Consider the following 19,293-nt stretch of genomic DNA (forward strand, 5'->3'; position numbering starts at 1 on the left):
GTGAGACTTTGTCTCAAAAAAACAAAATAAAGCAAAACAAAACTTGTCTTTCTGTACATGCTGGTTACCTGTATCTACTATAGTTTTGGTATATGTCTAGTATTTTACTTGTTATCTATACCACTTTTGGGAAAATTACAGATTATTAGAGGTTTCTGTCTTAAATGTTCTTCAGTATAGCAAGTATGTGAGTATCTAACTTATCTTTAGTTCTGTTGTAGAGTCTCATTACATCTGCTATGGCAACACTGATCGTTGTTTCTGCAATTACAGGGATATTCATATTTATGATGCAAGGCGCCTGAATTCCAGGGGAAGTCAGCCTTTGATTTCTTTGACTGAACATACAAAGAGCATTGCTTCTGCCTATTTTTCACCTCTTACTGGTAACAGAGTGGTGACCACATGTGCTGATTGTAATCTGAGGTAAATTGGGAAGGCAGAATTACGTTTTTAAGGAATCTGAGGAGCCTGTAACTACTGTGTTAGTCAAAAGCTTTGTTTACTGCTGTTCCTATTAAATTGCTAGTGTTATTGTTTTGTAGTCATATCTCGGTTCCCAAAGACCAGTGACCTGTATTTAATGGCTTTTCAGCAGTTCTTGAAATTTCCTTGAGAGTGGCAAAGGTCCGTAGCTACCCTGGGGGGTTTATGGTCCGGTTTCCCTTTTAGCACTGAAGAATCCCAGAAACCAGGCTGCATAGCATTCTGAAAAGGAGATAATTTTAGCATAGTTTGGGGTCAGTGGGATTTATTCCACAAGTGAAGTGCTGAATGGAAATTGCAGAGCCCCCAACATTGGGCAGACAGAAAATAGCAAAAACTGGGATGCTATACAAACTATTGGTTGGATATGGTTTTATAGTTCTAGGGTTTTAGCTTTAGTACCTTTCTATAGCTACTGCCTAAAAATGGATTTAAAGTGTAGTATAAACCAATTGAACAGAAAACAGTGTCAGTGAAGATATCGGGAACATTAGTGTAGTCACAAAGGAAAATTATTTTGTTCTCTTTTAGAATCCCTGATTTTGCTTAAAATTGCAAGCACTTCTCAGTTTATGAGCATTTTTACCTTAAGTGATTTTGGAATTCATATATTACTCAGTTGAATGTATACTGTGCACCAGGCTCCAGAATGGCACCCAATTTCTGTTTAAACCCATGTATTGGGAAGAGCATGGTCTGCAGTGTGTGACAGGTGTCCAGTTAGTTTCTAGCAAAGTCTGTATTACCAGACGGTGCAGAAAGAGAGTCGCCAGGAATGGTAGGCCAGCATCGCCTTTCCACTCATGCAGTTTTCTTTGTCTCAAGGGCTACCTGTTCTGTTCCTGTTCATATACACTGCAGTTTACTCTTGTTACATTAACCGTTAGTGGTTTGACTTTCTACTAATCTATTTAGGCCATAAGCTCTAGTGCCTAGAAACCACATAGAAAAGCTAGGCACAAGGAGAAGAGAAGAAGTTGGAGATGCTTTTAGTTTTCTTTTTTCTTTTTCTCTTTTTTTAAAACGGGGTTTCACCATGTTGGCCAGGATGGTCTCGATTTCTTGATCTCGTGATCCGCCCACCTCAGCCTCCCAAAGTGCTGGGATTACAGGCGTGAGCCGCCGTGCCCGGTGCTTTTGGTTTTCTTCTGCTGAGGTGCTCAGTGGAGGCTTTTAGACTACCCTCCAACTGCCGTATAAAAACTGCTCTCTTTGGCCAGGTGCAGTGGCTCATGCCTATAATCCCAGCATTTCTGTGGTGGGAGGATCATTTGAGCCCAGGAGTTCGAGACCAGCCTGGGCAACATAGGGAGACCTTGTCTCTACAGAAAAAAATTAGCCAGATGTGGTAGTGTGTGCTTATAGTCCCAACTACCTGGGAGGCTGAGGTGGGAGGATCACTTGAGCCTGGAAGGTTGAGGCTTCAGTGAGCTGTGACAGCACCATTGCACTTCAGCCTGGGCATCACAATGAGATGCTGTCTCTTGAAAAACCAAAACACAACTCCTCTCCTTGGTTGCTGGCTGGTCTTAGTCTGGAAATGACACTATCAGGCCTTCAACTGGTAAGTCTTAGGGAAACTGCTGTTGATACATGGATGTACTTTTAGGTAATTTGTACATTTTCAGACCACATCCTTTATGTCCCATATTATTGTGAATTGTGAATATAGTTTGACAGTTCAAATTGTCACTTTAGAATGTGCATTTTAAGTTTGGAGTAATAGTGTTTAAATAAATTATTGCTATTTATTATTTATCATTCATTTTTTTTTCAGACAGGATCTTTTTGTTGCCCAGACTGGAGTGCAGTGGCATAATCATGGCTCACTGCAATCCTGACCTGCTGGGCTCCAGCAATCCTACTGCCTCAGCTTCCCAAGTAGCTGAAACTACAGGCATTTGCCTAGCTATATATATATTTTTATTTTTTATAGAAATGAGGTCTCACTATATTGCCCAGGCTGGTCTCAAACTCCTGGCCTCAAGTGATCCTCTCACCTTGGCCTCAAAATGCTGAGATTACAGGTGTGAGCCGCCACACCCAGCCAAATGATTTCTACACTAAACTATAAGCACTGACTTACTTTATAATACATCTTTAACTTTTGTTTAGTATCTTGTCCAAGATTTGTTAGAGCCTGATCCTACTCTTTTGTTTTTAAAGACAGGTTGTGCTCATAGCTTGGTGTAACCTCAAACTCCTGGGCTCAAGCGATCTACTTGCCTCAGCCTCCTGAGTAGCTCGGACTACAGGCATGTGCCCCACGCCCAGCTAATTTTTAATTTTTTTGTACAGATGGGTCTCACTGTGTTGCCTAGGCTGGTCTCAAACTCCTGGCCTCAGGTGATCCTCCTGTGGATTATAGGCCTGAGCCTCTAAACCTGGCCTAATCCTACATATTTTTAAATGACAATTACATATTTCATACCATAAACTAATGAGAAGCTTGTTAAATACACTGGTATTTGTTTTGTAAAGTTTTTAAGAAACAAAAGAATGTCTTACTCTCTTCTTTATTTTGCAGAATTTTTGACAGCAGCTGTATATCTTCTAACATTCCTCTCCTCACCACCATCAGGTAGGCTTCTATATGCCAAAAAATGTAGACTGTGGATTACTGTGAACTGTTTGTTGCAGTGCATACGTTAGACATCTGATTGTCAAAGAGATGTAATAACCCTGATTTTTGCCTACAAACATACATTGTGTAAGTGTCCCAGTTTGCTAGTTCCTATCCAGAAGGGTTCTTACTTCCAGGTTCCCTGTGTCTGTAGAGGTTCAGTCTCTTTTAGTCAGTAGCTGTTCTCTTCTGGTGGGAGATTATTTTTAGTTAAGGTTAATGACTTTATTCTGACCTGAATAACTCAGGCTATCTTATTTAAGAAGACTGTAGCTACTCTCTTGCTGATGAGGCTGTCTGAAGTTCTGTTTATTTGTGTCTGTTTATTCTGAACATAGAGGGCTTCCCCATCTTCTCACTTCATTTCTTTGATTATACTCTAGTGTTAACTACTTTGAATGTGTGTATTTTACATCAAACTTTACTCAGTGCCTTCTTCTAGATATCCCTCTTTGTCAGTATTTACGAAGTTGGGAATAAAGTGTGTGATATATGTTGATTGTTGTTTCATGAGTTTTATACTCTATAGAGGCTATATTTAAGTATGTTCATTTTCTTTTTCAGAATTTTTCCTTCTTTCCCTTTTTCAAACATTTTGTTCCATTTCATCAGTTTCCTTTTTTTTTTTTTTTCAGGTCCACAATTTTTTATTTTTTTAAAGACAAAGTCTCATTTTGTAGCCCAAGCTGGAGTACAGTGGCATGATCTCAGCTCACTGCAACCTCCGCCTCCTGGGTTCAAGTGATTCTCGTGCCTCAGCCTCCCAAGAAGCTGGGATTACAGGTGCACGCCACCCCACCTGGCTAATTTTTGTATTTTTAGTAGAGATGAGGTTTCTCCATGTTGGTCAGGCTGATCTTGAACTTCTGATCTCAAGCGATCCACCCACCTTGGCCTCTCAAAGTGCTGGGATTACAGGTGTGAGACACTGCGGCCAGCTTATTTTATTTTTATTTTATTTATTTATATATTTATTTTGAGACAGAGTCTCGGTCTGTCACCCAGGCTGGAGTGCACTGGTGTGATCTGTGCTCACTGCAGCCTCCACCTCCCAGGTTCAAGCGATTCTTCTGCCTCAGATCCTGATTAGCTGGGATTACAGGCAAATGCCACTATGCCAGCTAATTTTTGTATTTCCTTTTAGTAGAGATGGGGTTTCACCATGTTGGCCGGGCTGGTTTTGAACTCCTGGCCTCAAGTGATCCACCCGCCTTGCCCTCCCAAAGTGCTGGGATTACAGGCATGAGCCAATGCACCCAGTCTTATTTTTTAATTGACTAATAAAATTGTATATATTTATCATGTATAACATGTTGTTTTGAAATATATACACTGTGGAATGGCTAAATCAAGCTAGTTAACGTATGTATTACCTCATGTGCTTACCATTTTTTTGTGGTGAGAACACTTAAAATCTGTCAGCAATCTTCAATAATATAGTACATTGTTATTATCTATAGTCATCCTGATGTACAATAGATCTTGAATGTATTCCTCCTATTAACTGAAATTTCATATTCTATGACTGACATCTCCCCAACCCTTCCCCTCTCTGCCAACCAGTCTGTTAACCACTCTCTCTCTCTCTCTTTTTTTTTTTTTTTTTTTTTAGTAAGACAGGGTTTCACCATGTTGGTCAGGATGGTCTCATCTCCTTACCTCATGATCCGCCTGCCTCGGCCTCCCAAAGTGCTGGGATTACAGGCATGAGCCACAGCGCCTGGACCCACTCTCTCTTTTTTTTTTAAAATAAGGGACAGGGTCTTGCTCTGTTGCTCAGTATGGAGTACTGTGGCATGATCGTGGCTCACTGCAGCTTCAGTCTTCTGGACTCAAGCAGCCTTCCTGCCTTAGCCTCCCAAGTAGCTGGGACTACAGGCACACAACCATGCCCTGCTAATTTTAAAAATGTTTTTGTAGAGATGGGATCTTGCTGTTGCCCAGGCTGGTCTGGAACTCCTTGCCTCAACTGATCCTTCCATGTGGGCCTCCTGAAGTGTTGACATTACAGGCATGAGCCATCATGTCTGGCCTTACAACTTTGTTATTTTTTATTATTTTTTAGACTAGTCAGGTGCAGTAGTGAGAAGGTGGGAAAGAGTAGAACAAAGAGTTTGATCTGTAACTGACTGTGAACGGTCAATTGAGATAACTCACTACCTTTGGACCAGCCTCAGCTTTTTAAAATTCCACGAGTGCTGGGCGCGGTGGCTCGCATCTGTAATCCCAGCACTTTGGGAGGCCAAGGCGGGTGGATCATGAGGCCAAGAGATCGAGACCATCCTGGTCAACATGGTGAAACCCCGTCTCTACTAAAAATACAAAAAATTAGCTGGGCATGGTGGCACGTGCCTGTAATCCCAGCTACTCCGGAAGCTGAGGCAGGAGAATTGCCTGAACCCAGGAGGCGGAGGTTGCGGTGAGCCGAGATCGCGCCATTGCACTCCAGCCTGGGTAACAAGAGCGAAACTCTGTCTCAAAAAAAATAAAATAAGGCCGGGCGCGGTGGCTCAAGCCTGTAATCCCAGCACTTTGGGAGGCCGAGGCGGGTGGATCACGAGGTCAAGAGATCGAGACCATCCTGGTCAACATGGTGAAACCCCGTCTCTACTAATACAAAAAATTAGCTGGGCATGGTGGCGCGTGCCTGTAATCCCAGCTACTCAGGAGGCTGAGGCAGGAGAATTGCCTGAACCCAGGAGGCGGAGGTTGCGGTGAGCCGAGATCGCGCCATTGCACTCCAGCCTGGGTAACGAGCGAAACTCCGTCTCAAAAAAAAAAAATAAATAAATAAAAATAAAATAAAATAAAATAAAATTCCACGAGTGAGGTCATATGGTATTTGTCTTTCTATGCCAGGTTGATTTTATTTAACAGAATGTCTCCAGGTTTATCCATGACAGGATTTTCTTTTTCTAAGTGGGATAATATTCCAATATGTGTGTATACTTCATTTTCTTTATTCATTTATCCATTGATTGATTGATTGCATATCTTAGCTGTGACAGTGAATGTGGGAGTACAGATATTTCATAGAGAGTTCATTTCCTTTGGATATATTCCCAGTAGTGGGATTGCTGGATCATATGGTAGTTCTATTTTTAATTTTTTGAGGAGCCTCCATACTGTTTTCCATTATGGCTGCACCAATTTCCACTAACAATGTACAAGGGTTCCTTCTTCTCCATATCTTTACCAATACTTACTATCTTTTGTTGTTTTGATAATGGCCATTCTACTAGATGTGAGGTGGTATCTCATTGTGGTTTTAACTTGCATTTCACTGATTAGTAATGTTGAATATATTTTCATATAATTGATTGGGCATTTGTATGTTTGCTTTTGAAAAGTGTGTATTCAGATCCTTTGCCCATTTTTTAATTGGGTTATTTGTTTTCTTAGTTGAGTTCCTTGTATATTTCATATGTATGGTTTGCAAATATTTTCTCCCATTCCTTAGGTTGTCTCTTTACTTTGATGATGGTATCCTTGGCTATGCAGAAGCTTTTTAGCTTGGTGTAATCTCATTTGTCTATTTCTGCCTTTGTTGCCTTTCCTTTGGAATTCACATACAAGAATATCATTGCCCAGGCCAGTGACAGGGAGATTTCTCCCATGTTTTCTTTTAGTAGTTTTACAGTTTCAGGCCTTACATTTGTCATTTTTTAAAATTTATTTTTGTATGTGGTGTGAGACATAGTCTAATTTTACTCTTCTGCATGTGGATGCCTAGTTTTCCCAACAATGTTTATTGAAGAGGCTGTCCTTTCCCTATTTTGTGTTCTTGGCACCTTTATTGAAAATCAATTGACCCTAAATGTTTGGATTTATCTCTGGACTCTCTGTTCTATTGTTCTGTGTCTCTGTATGCCAGCACGATATGGTTTTGGTTAGTATAGCTTTGCATTCAGGTAGTGTGATGCCTCTAGCTTTGTTCTTTTTGCTCAGAATTGCTTTGGTTTATTGGAGGTTGTTTGTGGTTATATACAAATGTTAGCATTGTTTTTTCTATTTCTGAAAAATGTCCTTGGAATTTTGATAGAGATTGCATTGAGTCTGTAAATCACTTTAGGTAATATGGACATTTTAAACAATATTATGCCTGTTTATGAAAATTGTATATCTTTGTATTTGTTTGTGTTTTTTTCAGTTACTTTCACCAGTGTTTTATAGTTTTCAGTGTATAGATCGTTCATGTCCTTTGTTAAATTTATTCCTAAGTATTTAAATTTTTTGTAGCTATTGTAAAGAGGTTGTTTTCTTCAGTTTTTCAGTTTGTTCATTATTAGTATATAGAAATGCTACTGTTTGGGAGGCCGAGATGGGTGGATCACGAGGTCAAGAGATCAAGACCATCTTGGTCAACATGGTGAAACCCCATCTCTACTAAAAATAGAAAAATTAGCTGGGCATGGTGGCGCACGCCTGTAGTCCCAGCTACTCGGGAGGCTGAGGCAGGAGAATTGTTTGAACCCAGGAGACGGAGGTTGCAGTGAGCCGAGATCACGCCATTGCACTCCAGCCTGGGTAACGAGCAAAACCCCGTCTCAAAAAAAAAAAAAAAAAAAAAAGAAATGCTACTGTTTTCTAGGCCAAGCATGGTGGATTATGCCTGTAATCCCAGCAATTTGAGAGGCCAAAGTGGGCAGATCTCTTGAAGTCAGTAGTTTGAGACCAGTCTGACCAACATAGGGAAACCCTATCTCCACTAAAAATAAGAAAATTAGCCAGGCATTGTGGTGCACGCCTGTAATCCCAGCTACTTGGGAGGCTGAAGCACAGAATCTCTTGAACCTGGGAGGCGGAGGTCCAGACTGGGCGACAGAATGAGACTCCATCTCAAAAACAAAAAGCTATTGATTTCTGTATGTTGATTTTGTATATTGCACGTTTACTGAAATTTTTAGTTCCAACAGATTTTTGATGAAGTCTTTAGGGTTTTTACCTAGCTTGTTGGTTGCTATGTAGTATTACGTTTTTGTATTTGTTTTTGTTTTTGAGACAGAGTTTTGCTCTTGTCACCCATTATGGAGTGCAATGACGTGATCTTGGCTCACTGCAACCTCCACCTTCCGGGTTCAAGTGATTCTCCTGCCTCAGCCTCCCTAGTAGCTGGGATTACAGGCATGTGCCACCATGTATTTTTAGTAGAGACAGGGTTTCACCATGTTGGACAGGCTGGTCTCAAACTCCTGACTTCAGATGATCCACCTGCCTCGGCCTCCCAAAGTGTTGGGATTATAGGTGTGAGCCACTGTGCTTGGCCAGTATTATGTGTATTTATTTTTTTACTTTTATTTTTTTTAATTTTTGAGATGGAGTCTCACTCTGTCACCCAGGCCAGAGTGCAGTGGTACAATCTCAGCTCACTGCAACCTCTGCCTCCTGGGTTCAAGTGATTCTCTTGCCTCAGCATCCTGAGTAGCTGGGATTACAGGCAAGTGCCACCATGCCTGGCCAAGTTTTGCATTTTTAGTAGAGACGGGGTTTCACCATTTTTGCAGGCTGGTCTTGAACTCTTGACCTCAGATGATTCACTTGCCTCGGCCTCCCAAAGTGCCGGGATTACAGGCGTAAGCCGCTACGCCCAGCCAATTTTTGTATTTTTAGTAGACTGTATTTTGCCATTTGGCCAGGCTGGTCTCGAACTCCTGACCTCAGGTGATCCACCAGTCTTCGTCTCCAAAGTGCTGGGGTTACAGGTGTGGGTCACTGTGCCAGACCATATTATGCATATTTTTAAAAAATTTATTGCTGTGTGTGTGTATGTGTATGTGTGTATGTAAAAAAAAATTTAGGGTGATTATTCTAGGGGCTGAGAATTTTCCTTAAAGATAGGGTCATTTAAGTGGCAGTGGGAAATGTTTTTCTCTATAGTCCGTACTTTAATGAAAAAGGATTGTTAGTGATATTAAGGTATAGAGACTAAAAGGGCAGTACTTTTATTTATGCTTTTAAGAGTTATAAAGGGCTCCATATGTTTTATTTTGGGAGATTTTTGGATGAGGAGGATATCATCTCTTTCCAGAGTTTCAGCCTATAGAGTGGGGAAGATAAGGTTGGTGGTAACTCAGTAACTTAATGAGAAGAAACTTGGCAGAGAAAAGTAGCATTTAGGAGTAATGCCATCTTTACCCTCTGCCCAGTGCTACCTTATTTAACTCATTTAAAAAATACATTGTTTTCCTTACCAGGCACAACACTTTCACTGGGCGATGGCTGACCAGGTTCCAAGCCATGTGGGATCCTAAACAAGAAGACTGCATCATAGTTGGCAGCATGGCCCGTCCACGACGGATAGAAATCTTCCATGAGACAGGAAAGAGGGTGCATTCTTTTGGTGGAGAATGCCTTGTCTCTGTGTGTTCCATCAATGCCATGCACCCAACTCGGTATATTTTGGCTGGAGGTAATTCCAGCGGGAAGATACATGTTTTTGTGAATTAAAAAAGCTGCCGAGTTTTTGGTTTAAGAACATCAGTTTGTTCAAATTGACCACTGTCTAAGGAACCTAGTAATTGGCATAGCTTACTGTGTTTACTTGGTAATGTGTTACATTTAGGAAATATAAAATTGTTTTATTAATAAAACTATAAGAAGAGTTTACTTTTAGTAAGGGAGAAGTCTTGGAGGTTACTTCTGTAGGATGGGGAGGGAATGTGAGGGAGGCTGAGGTGCCTTCAGCACTTTTTTTTTTTGAGATGGAGTTTTGCTCTTGTTGCCCAGTCTGGAGTGCAATGGCACGATCTTGGCTCACTGCAACCTTCGTCTCCTGGGTTCAAGTGATTCTCTTGCCTCAGCCTACTGAGTAGCTGGGATTATAGGTACCCACCACCATACCTGGCTAATTTTTGTATTTTTAGTGGAGACAGGGTTTCACCATGTTGGCCAGGCTGGTCTAGAACTCCTGACCTCAGGTGAGCCACCCATCTCGGCCTCCCAAAGTACTGGGATTACACACCTAGGGCCATCAGCACTTTTAATCAAGACAGTATGTTGAGAAATTCTAACATTATAAATTATAAAGCTTTGACTATTATTAAAAGTTTTTATGAGTTAATGATATGGTTTTGATTCTGTAGTGATACATGGATTTGTGATCTTTTTTATAGTTTGGAATGAATATTTATTTCTAGACACACACTGGAAGGGGACCTGGAAAGGTAATTAACTCAGTGATTTTGAAACTTGATTTTTTTTAACTGAGAACTTTTTTTTGCCATCCTCCCTGTAGGTTAAATCTTATGTGAAATGCCAAGATAACTGCTAAGCAGTTTTGGCTTACCCAGGGCGGGGTCTGGGTCTCTCTGTGCTTCCTTTCCCCTTCCTCTAGATGGCTCCTGAGACACAGCCAGGACTCCCAGGCACAGGGTGTGGATCTGCCCTGGTCCCTGCATTCCAGTGTAGGATTGCCTCAGACCTGTGTTTTTCAGATTGTGGGTTTTTGCTCTTCACATGAAATCAGTTAAATGACAATGACTGGTGTTGAAAAAAATGAAAAGGAAATAATTTGTAAAAAACAGAAAACATATTTGAGTAAGTATTGTTTTGTAAAACTTATATATGCATATATATTTGTAGGTATATATGTTTATGTATATTCTGATGTAAAAAATATATATTTTTAATTACTGTAGTACCATGGGTAATGGTTAAAGAAGTGAAAGCTACTGCTTAGAATGTCCCAGTCTTACTTGTCCCCATCTTTAAACTCTCCAAAGGATATTCAATAGTGTTAAGTGAATACCTTCATTCTTATTCATATTTGGGGGAAATGTTATAAAATACTCACCACTTTTGGTATTTCTTTCATCAAAATATTTTCTTTTCAGAAGTGATGGTAATTTCAATGTGTTGTTGGGAGGGGAGCTGCCAGAGCAGTTACTTATATTACTGTGTGACATCTATCCAACTTTTTTCGTACTTTTTTATTTCCAGATACTACTGAAAGACTTGTAAATGGCTTTGGCAGTATGTTTGACTTCTAAGAGGAAATATTTTCTCAGTTGTATATCAGAGAAATACAATGATATATAATCTCTTTGAAAAACAATTTCTAAATAATTTTCTTCTCTGTAGTTAAAATCTAAGTGTAAAAAGGTTTAGTTTCTTAATAGGTTTAGGAGTTTATAAGTAATAGTTCTTGATTTTCTAGTTGATGTAAGTAGGGGAATTGACAAGTGAGATGAAAATGTTAATTTATAAAGGGAAAGTAAAGCTAGGTGAGGTTGAATTATAATTATACTGTGCAGGAAACACTATAAAGGCTTTAGGCTACCTATCTCATTTCTATGCCAGTTAATTTCCTGGGTTCTAGAGTGGTTAGTTCTATGGGAATTGTGTTTTTTAATTTTTTTGTTTTAAGATGATGAAAACTACTCTCAATCAAATTAGTACCATCATTTAAGCTTTCAATACCTGGCGGTAATTGCCTGGACTCTTCAATAAACATTAGCAAATTCTTGATGTTTCTCACTTTGGTGGTTTCTTTTGAGATTGTAGTTTCATAACTAAGTGCTATTTACATTCAATTTAACTTTAATAGAGTTATCTTGAGGCAATGCAGGAAGGAAGGAGAATGAGTAGGGACTTTTTTTTTTTTTTTGGTGATAAGCTTTTGATGGAGTAATTGTCTAAATCTAGACAGCACATAAAATTGTCTCCCTTGGGACATTCTTACACTGTAATCTGTAGTGCAAGGCACTTTTCCCAGAGACTTGCTTACAGCTGTGTGGCTTCTGTAATTGTGTGTGTATTATGATTGCTCCCTTTGGGATAAACCTTTTCTGTAGTTTGGCCTTTACGTTATCTCTTAAGCTCTGAATTCCACTTGATGGAATGTAAGCTCTGAATTTCACTTGAGTTATTTATTATTATTTTTGTTAAGATATTCAGCCTTTCGTTATGTGACTTTTTTTTCTCCTCCTCCCCCTTTCCTTATGTGACTTTAAAGGAAGAAGCAGACAATTGTTGTTTGGGTGGTCAGAGACTTGGTCAGACTAGGAGAGACCACAAATGATTAGGAATTAATAGAATTTGAGTTGCTTAAGTCCTATTTTTGGTATTCTGGTCTTTGAGTTTTCCTTTTCACCAAGAAGATTTTGCAAAGGGAGTTCTCCAGGAAAGCAGGGAGCATTAGGGCTGTGGATACAAGGATTTAAATCCTTTCAGACAATGTACAGTACATGGGGTAGAGTGGGGGAGAAGACATACATGCCTTCTGTATTGTACTGAGAAGAGGAAATATATGCCCCCCTAACTCGAGATTCCAAAAACTTTGATGTCCTGTTGGGTTGTCCTTTCTGACTTAGTACATTTCCCCCTGCTTTTTAGTAGGGTGTTGATAGCTAGAAATACCAAGACAGCATAGATTGTATTTTGACTCATTTGGCTATAAATATTTGGATTTTCAAATGAAAAGGTGGAATTTATGAGGAAGATAACATTAAGTATAATTTTATAGAGCTTAAGGACAACACATTTTATGATACATTTTCCCCATAATGGAAGCTGGGCAAGAGAGAATTGATTAAAAGTGTGCTTAGCCGGTTTTACTCCACTCCATCAGCAGGTTGTAGGGGTCTGAAGAGGAATCCTGTTCACAAGTTAAAACCAAAAGTGTGTTCAGGTGCAGAGGAGCTAGATTGTGCTGGAGGAACCCAAAGCAGAGGGAAGTAGGGACTAGAGTCCTACCAGAATGTGTGCACAGGCAGTCCTTGATAAGCTCTCAGCAGAAGGGAGGCTGCTGTGAATTGGCAGGGCCATGGGAAGCCACCCAAGTCCAGTGTTTCTTGTGCTTTTTACTCTTTGGATCACTTTAAGCAAAAAAACTTATGTCATAAAAACATAAAAAAATTCCACTTGGGTTAGGGTGCTAGATAGCATTTTATAGGTAGTGGGTACCTCTGAAACTTGGAGGTGAGTAACATAACCTGATTGATTGGTGTTTAGGAAGATGATCTGGCAACAGAAATGGGAGAGGAGTGGAGGGCAGGCAGAATTGAGAAGACAAAGATGTAAAAAGCTAGCGCAATGGATGAAGCCCCCAGTGTCGCCTCTTACTTAACCTCATGGAATTTAGAAGACCATTTCCAATTCTATAGCCACAGAATCATGGTTACATAATCAGGTGAGTTAATGCTATTGGGATATATTTTTTTTGTAAATATGTGGCTTGTTACTGTAGTGGTATCATCATTCTAGTTCCTTCTTAGTATTTTCTGTGCTCCAACTTACTTACTTCAGGCTTGAGTAAGAACACTGGACCAGAAGCTGGATCATCTGGGTTCTAGTTGGCTCTACCACTATTTAATCTTGGGAAAACCGCTAGCCTTCTTGGTTTTCCTCATCAGAAAAATGGTGTCCAATTCACTTTAAAATTATTACCACATTTATAGCTTCTCAGTTTCTTACTGTATTTATTTGAGGGTAGGGACAAGGATAATAGGTGGATACAAGCAAAATGATTATTTTATATGGTCCAAGTGAATAGCAGTCAGCTGTGTAAATCCCACTGGTAGCCTCTTGCCTGTGTTGGTAACTTTAAGGGGGGAAAGTAAGACAGGCTATGAGTTAAAGAAAGAGCCCACACTTCAGTGATATTTAAATATTTATTTAAGTTTAAAAATAATCTTCATGGCACCAATGATTTTATGCTAACTACATACTGCATATGTAGAAAAAGGTACATTGCTTTGAAGGAAAATGTAACTTAAGAGTTTTTGGCACACAGAAGATTAACAACTATATTTTTAAATGAAACTAAGAAATTCACATTTGCAGGTAGTTTACCCTCTACTGCTTAAAGATGCAGTACACTACTCTTTAGTAAGAGTTTTATTTCCTCTGATAGATGAAGCTATGGAAACCATTTATTTTTCTAAAATGAGGTAAAATAATCTTGAGAAAAAGTGAGAGACATGTTAGAACACAGTATAACTAGGTTAAAAACTCGAACAGTTTTTAATGGTGGAGATATACCAAAAAAGACTAGTCATCAACAAAGGTTTATTATTCACGCACTATTTGAAAAGCAAACTGAAGGAAACTTTTCTATCCATATTTTCTGGGATGAGCCCTGGAAAAAAAAATAACCCTAAAGGTTCCTGTTTAGAGAGCAAAATTTAGCTGTTAGAAATGGCATAGACAACTGTTAGAAGGCTAGACACAAGGAACATACTAGGATATGGAATACTGCATCTGTCTCTAATGTGAATATGAAAGGTCAGAGTTGAGGCTATCACTCACTGCATAGAAACACCAGATTCTACAAACTGAGGTAGGAGCACTACACTAAAAGGTCATCTGCTATGTTGCATAAGACAGTAATATCCAGATTAACACCAGCCCCCTGTCTCCTGACAGCCTTTTAATCTCTGGGTCTACTCACGTTAGTCCTGTGCTAAATAAAGCCTTTGCTATGTAGATGACAAGTAGCAGTGGCTAGTTGGTTTTAACTGACCCCTAATCTTTACTAGGATTTCCTTCGGTTTGTATTGTCACCCGATAAATAGATGTTTATAATTCTGCCCAAATTGTTGCTGGTATGGAAATGGTCAGAGAGGCCCTCTTCTTTTCTTAGATTCCACCCATGTTTTAGCATTCCAGTATTTGATCTTGCCTATTTGGCATCAGACATCTCTTTGCTGGTTGGTTGGTCGAGCACCCTTTAAACAAGCAACCCTGGTGCCTCCACTGGGAAGTAGACCCAGATGTTTGACACGTCAGTCATGGAAACAGAGCTGACTGACATGACTGACCCTCTTCTGCTAACATACTAGTAAGGATCAGTTTCATTGTCTAGATCAGGATTGGCATATTATGGCCTTTAGGCCAAATTCAGCTGACTGTTTTCATACAGTTTTATTGGAACACAGCCATGTTCCTTCATTTACATATTATCTATGGCTGTTTTTGTGCTGTGATGGCAGAGTTGAGTAGTTGTGACAGTATGGTGTGCAAAACCAGACTATTTACTGTGTAGCACTTTACAGAAGTTTGTTGACCTCTGGTCTAGATGAAAGGATGTCTTTCTTTAAAAGTATACAAATCTCAAGGCCGGGCACGGTGGCTCACACCTGTAATCCCAGCACTTTGGGAGGCCGAGGTGGGTGGATCACAAGGTCGAGATCGAGACCATCCTGGTCAACATGGTGAAACCTTGTCTCTACTAAAAATACAAAAAATTAGCTGGGCATGGTGGCGCGTGCCTGTAATCCCAGCTACTCAGGAGGCTGAGGCAGGAGAATTGCCTGAACCCAGGAGGCGGAGGTTGCGGTGAGCTGAGATTGCGCCATTGCACTCCAGCCTGGGTAACGAGCAAAATTCTGTCTCAAAAAAAAAAAAAAAAGTATACAAATCTCTCCCTAAGAACCCCAATTATTCCACAGTTGTATTCTAAACATGGACATGGTTCTACTGTCTCGGGACAAAATAGGGGAGGTCAAATTACAAGTGACTCATTCTGTTCTGTATTTGGGGCTGTCCAACATTATAGGGTATCAGCAGCTGCTCTACTTTTGTGTAGGTCCAGGACTATGTCCATTAACCATCCTTAAATAAGCTCGCAAGCCCCAGATGACTTAGAATTCTCTCCCTGAGATGAAAACAGGATCTTGTGTGTGATTGGTTTTAGAGTTGAAGAGCTCGGGTCTAGGACCCCACACTCACCCTTCCTGTGCCTGTGCTTCTGTGGTCCAGGGCTTCCCTCCGCAAGGATGGCAATGCTTTCCTAGAAATTATGCAGAGGATGACCCTAGGGGGCAGCACTTCTACATCTAAGTGTTGGTCTCTGCCACAGTCACCTTCTGTGTTTTGTAGGCATCTCTTAAAAATCCTATTATTTTTAAAGTTGCTTCTCCTGGTCCCTTCTAAGGCTGTTGATCTTGGAATCCTATTTTCTGAAGCTTTTCATTCTCAGGATCAGTTTCTTTGTTGCATCATTTAGTTCATCAGGCTCTATTTTCTTAACCCATAAAGTAAAAACAAAATATGAATTGTTAAGAAAATAACATTTCGTTGTTAAGATATAAATTGAAATAGTCTTTGGCAGGGGGCGGGGTATATAAAATAAGCACTGCTCTCCAAATCTCAACAGTCAGGTAACTCAGCTCTACTTTAACTACATTTTGTCCAACATTTCTGACAGAACTCTCTGGCACTACTGAATTCATTTGATGCCCTGGAGCACTGTAAAAGTCTTCAGAAAGAGGTTCTTCAGAAAAAAAAAATCACGTTAAGTCTAGTTTCATTATACAAAACTATAGCGATGCCCACTAGGCTCTAAACTAAGGGGACAGACTTACCCCACCCCTGCTGCTGCTGCTGCTGTAGCGGTGGTCCCTTCAGATGCCCACTCTGCTCAGATTTGAAAAAACAAAAGGAAAAGAAAATCCAACTCAGACCATCATAAGAAGCAACTTTCCATTTAATCATGCTACATGGATGTTTACTTTTTAAAAATTCTGTCTGGCAAAGAAACTAAACAGTCCCCATTGTCCAGACCCCTGGCCTGCCCCTCAGAGGCTGTAGTAACGAGTGCTGGAACCCAGTGGCAGCAGCAGGAAAGCTCCTGCAGAATACAGAGGACAGCAGCTCTCTAGTCTTCAACTAGTGTCCCCTCTGCTAGGTGACACTACTGCAGTAATCAGTAATAGTAAAATAAATTATTTTTGATACTTCAAAATAATACACCTCTATGAAAAATCAAAATTCAAAACCAAAAATTATCCTGCAAATTGGAAAGATGAGAAACAGAGTTGCTGAGCCTTTCTTGAAAGAACTTCTGAAGAAAATGAGTTTTCCCAGTTTTTGTTTAGACAGGGCATGAGCCTATCCCTTTCTTCTTCTGGGAAACACCCTCCTAGGCTGCAGTGGACTTTGAGTCATGAGAGGAGGACTTGGTATATATGCCGATGGTTCCGCGATGGGTCCCATTGCTGGGAGTGGGTAGCTGGGCTCCTTGGTCCACCTGGCTAGTTTTTGGGAGGAGTCATGCCTTCTCAGGTGTCAATGAGCAGGCTCACCACTGAGCGGATTTTGCAGGCAAACCATCGCCTGAGGGGACAAAAGTATTGATAGTGGAATTGTTCGAACTCGGGAGTCTGGCGGATATCGCGGAAAAAGGCAATGTCAAGGTCAGACTCGGTAAGGATAATCAGGAGGAGGAGCAAAACAAAGAGGAGTCCCATGGTCACAAGGAGCAAACGGAGGACACTTAGAACAAACTTATTCACCTGTTCCTCCTCGGGCCCGCCGTGTCCCTGACACAGGGCCCTCAACTCTCCCCCAAGGGCCTCCACTTCTGTAGCAGTAGGGGTGCTGGCTTCAGATTCCTTCTCCTCCTCGATGCTGCAGGTGGCTCCATTGATCTGCCGGGACAGCAACATCAGCTCCAGGCTGTGCTCAGCCACAGGGGTGGGCAGCACACTGTCTGCAGGGCTGTAGGCCTCGTCTGCAATCACAGCTACTCGCTCATTGCTCTCTGTCCGGCTGCTTCTCACATGAGGCAGGAAGGTGTCCCCATGGGAAGAGGAACGCACTGGTGTAGAATGTGCACTGTCCCGTAGGGATTCTAGGCCTAGAAAGGCAAAAGGAAAATGAGTAGGCTGTCCCAGTGCACCCTTTGCTTTCTAGTAGCACCAACTGTGTTTTGTTGGGTACCACTATGCACACCCACATGACCAGCAGCAGTAGCTGCTGCACTCTATTTTGATATATCAAGAAGACGACAGGCTGAACATAGCTCACGCCTGTAATCTTAGCACTTTGGGAGGCAGAGGTGGGCAGATCACTTGAGGTCAGGAGTTCCCGACCAGCCTGGCCAATGTTTTGAAACCTCTTCTCAACTAAAAATAAAAAAAAAGAAGACAATACCTGGGCAACATAGTGAGACCTGAACTCTATTTAAAAAAAGCCAAGTGTGGTGGCACATGCCTGTAGTGCCACTTTGAAGGTGGGCACATTGCTTGAGCCTGGGAGGTGAACTACGATTGCACCACTGCATTCCAGTCTGGGCAACAGAGCAAGACCCTGTCTCAAAGATACATATATAAAAGAAGAGAAGCCACAGGAATCACAGTGGCTATTTAAGAAGAATTTTTCTTTGCTTTTTGCTTATGGTTTTGGCCTGATTTGTGTGTGTGTTTTTTGAGACAGAGTCTTACTCTGTCACTGAGGCTGGAATGCAGTGGTACATTCTTGGCTCACTACAACCTCTGCCTCCCACATTTAGGCGATTCTCATGCCTCAGCCTTCTAAGTAGCTGGGATTGCAGGTGTCTGTTAGCACACCTGATAATTTTTGTGTTTTTAGTAGAGACGGATTTTGCCATTTTGGCCAGGCTGGTCTAGAACTCCTTGCCTCCCAAAATGCTGGGATTACAGGTGTGAGCCCCTACACCCAGCCCCTAATTTGTTAAAGATTCTGCCTTCCCTGCCTTTGGTGTCCTGGCACTGGTTTTTACCCCAGTTTAAAAGAGAATCTGAATTCCAAACTACCCGTAATGCACAGCTGGGACCGCGGTTTGAGTCTCAAGTATGCCTGATGGGTGGAGGGGTTTGAGAGGCAGGAACAAGCCCGACATGGTAGCTCACATCTGTAAACCCAGCACTTTGGGAGGCCAAGATGAGTGGATTACTTGAGCCAAAGTGTTCAAGACCATGCTGGGCAACATAGTGAGACACTGTGTCTACATATAAAATAAATGTTTAATAAAAGAAAAGAGAGGTAGGAATGGGGAGAAGGAGAATATGTCTTACCTAATTGGGTTTCATCAAATTCTGAGTATCCTTATAAAAACCCAGCATACAGCATCTTGAGCTCATAAGGTCAATATTTTTGGATTTCTGCAGCTGCTCTCAGTTTCTTCAGCCTCTGTTCTAGCTGTTCCGACCTTATGGAATGGTGGGGTAGAAATTCTGCTCTTTCTGAGGGGGCATGGGAGTAGTCCCTGGCCAGCTCCCTCTCTTCCCCCAAGAAGGAGCTGGGTCTAGAATAGGCTAAAAGCTCCCGTATCTTTAGACACGTCAGAGCACAAAACAGTATCTGAGATCTTGTTGGGTCGGTGGGGTGGGGAGGGTGGATTTCTCTTACATTTGGTAGGAGAAAGGGGTATTCTAGCCCCTAAAACTACCCATTATCATCTCCTCCTCCTCTCTTTCCAAGGTTCTCAGGGCTCAAGCCCT

At 41.1% G+C, this 19,293-nt stretch overlaps 2 protein-coding genes across 12 annotated transcripts in view; one reads left to right on the forward strand and one right to left on the reverse strand.

The window, feature by feature from the left end:
* WDR76 (WD repeat domain 76) overlaps positions 1-11,575 on the forward strand; it is a 43,417-nt gene extending 31,842 nt beyond the window's left edge. For all 6 annotated transcript variants that reach the window (XM_021673130.2, XM_021673132.2, XM_064365998.1 and 3 more), the window contains 3 exons: positions 274-426; positions 3,014-3,067; positions 9,304-11,575. In XM_021673130.2, the coding sequence (XP_021528805.2) occupies positions 274-426; positions 3,014-3,067; positions 9,304-9,556 (460 nt within the window). In that variant the 3' untranslated portion in view covers positions 9,557-11,575. The remainder of the gene's footprint in view (positions 1-273; positions 427-3,013; positions 3,068-9,303) is intronic.
* Positions 11,576-13,705: 2,130 nt separating this feature from the next.
* The window catches only part of FRMD5 (FERM domain containing 5), a 343,658-nt gene continuing 338,070 nt past the window's right edge, over positions 13,706-19,293 (reverse strand). For 5 of the 6 annotated variants that reach the window (XM_064365995.1, XM_012442288.2, XM_064365994.1 and 2 more), the window contains one exon: positions 16,551-17,687. In XM_064365995.1, coding sequence (XP_064222065.1) covers positions 17,110-17,687 — 578 coding nt within the window. In that variant the 3' untranslated portion in view covers positions 16,551-17,109. Of the gene's footprint in view, positions 16,466-16,550; positions 17,688-19,293 lie in introns of those variants that run through there. The other variant, XM_064365997.1, reaches the window with a different exon arrangement.

Source organism: Aotus nancymaae, unplaced genomic scaffold, assembly GCF_030222135.1.
Source record: "Aotus nancymaae isolate 86718 unplaced genomic scaffold, 86718_ANA_hifiasm-v0.15.2.pri h1tg000062l, whole genome shotgun sequence".
NCBI classification, from domain to species: Eukaryota; Metazoa; Chordata; class Mammalia; order Primates; family Aotidae; genus Aotus; species Aotus nancymaae.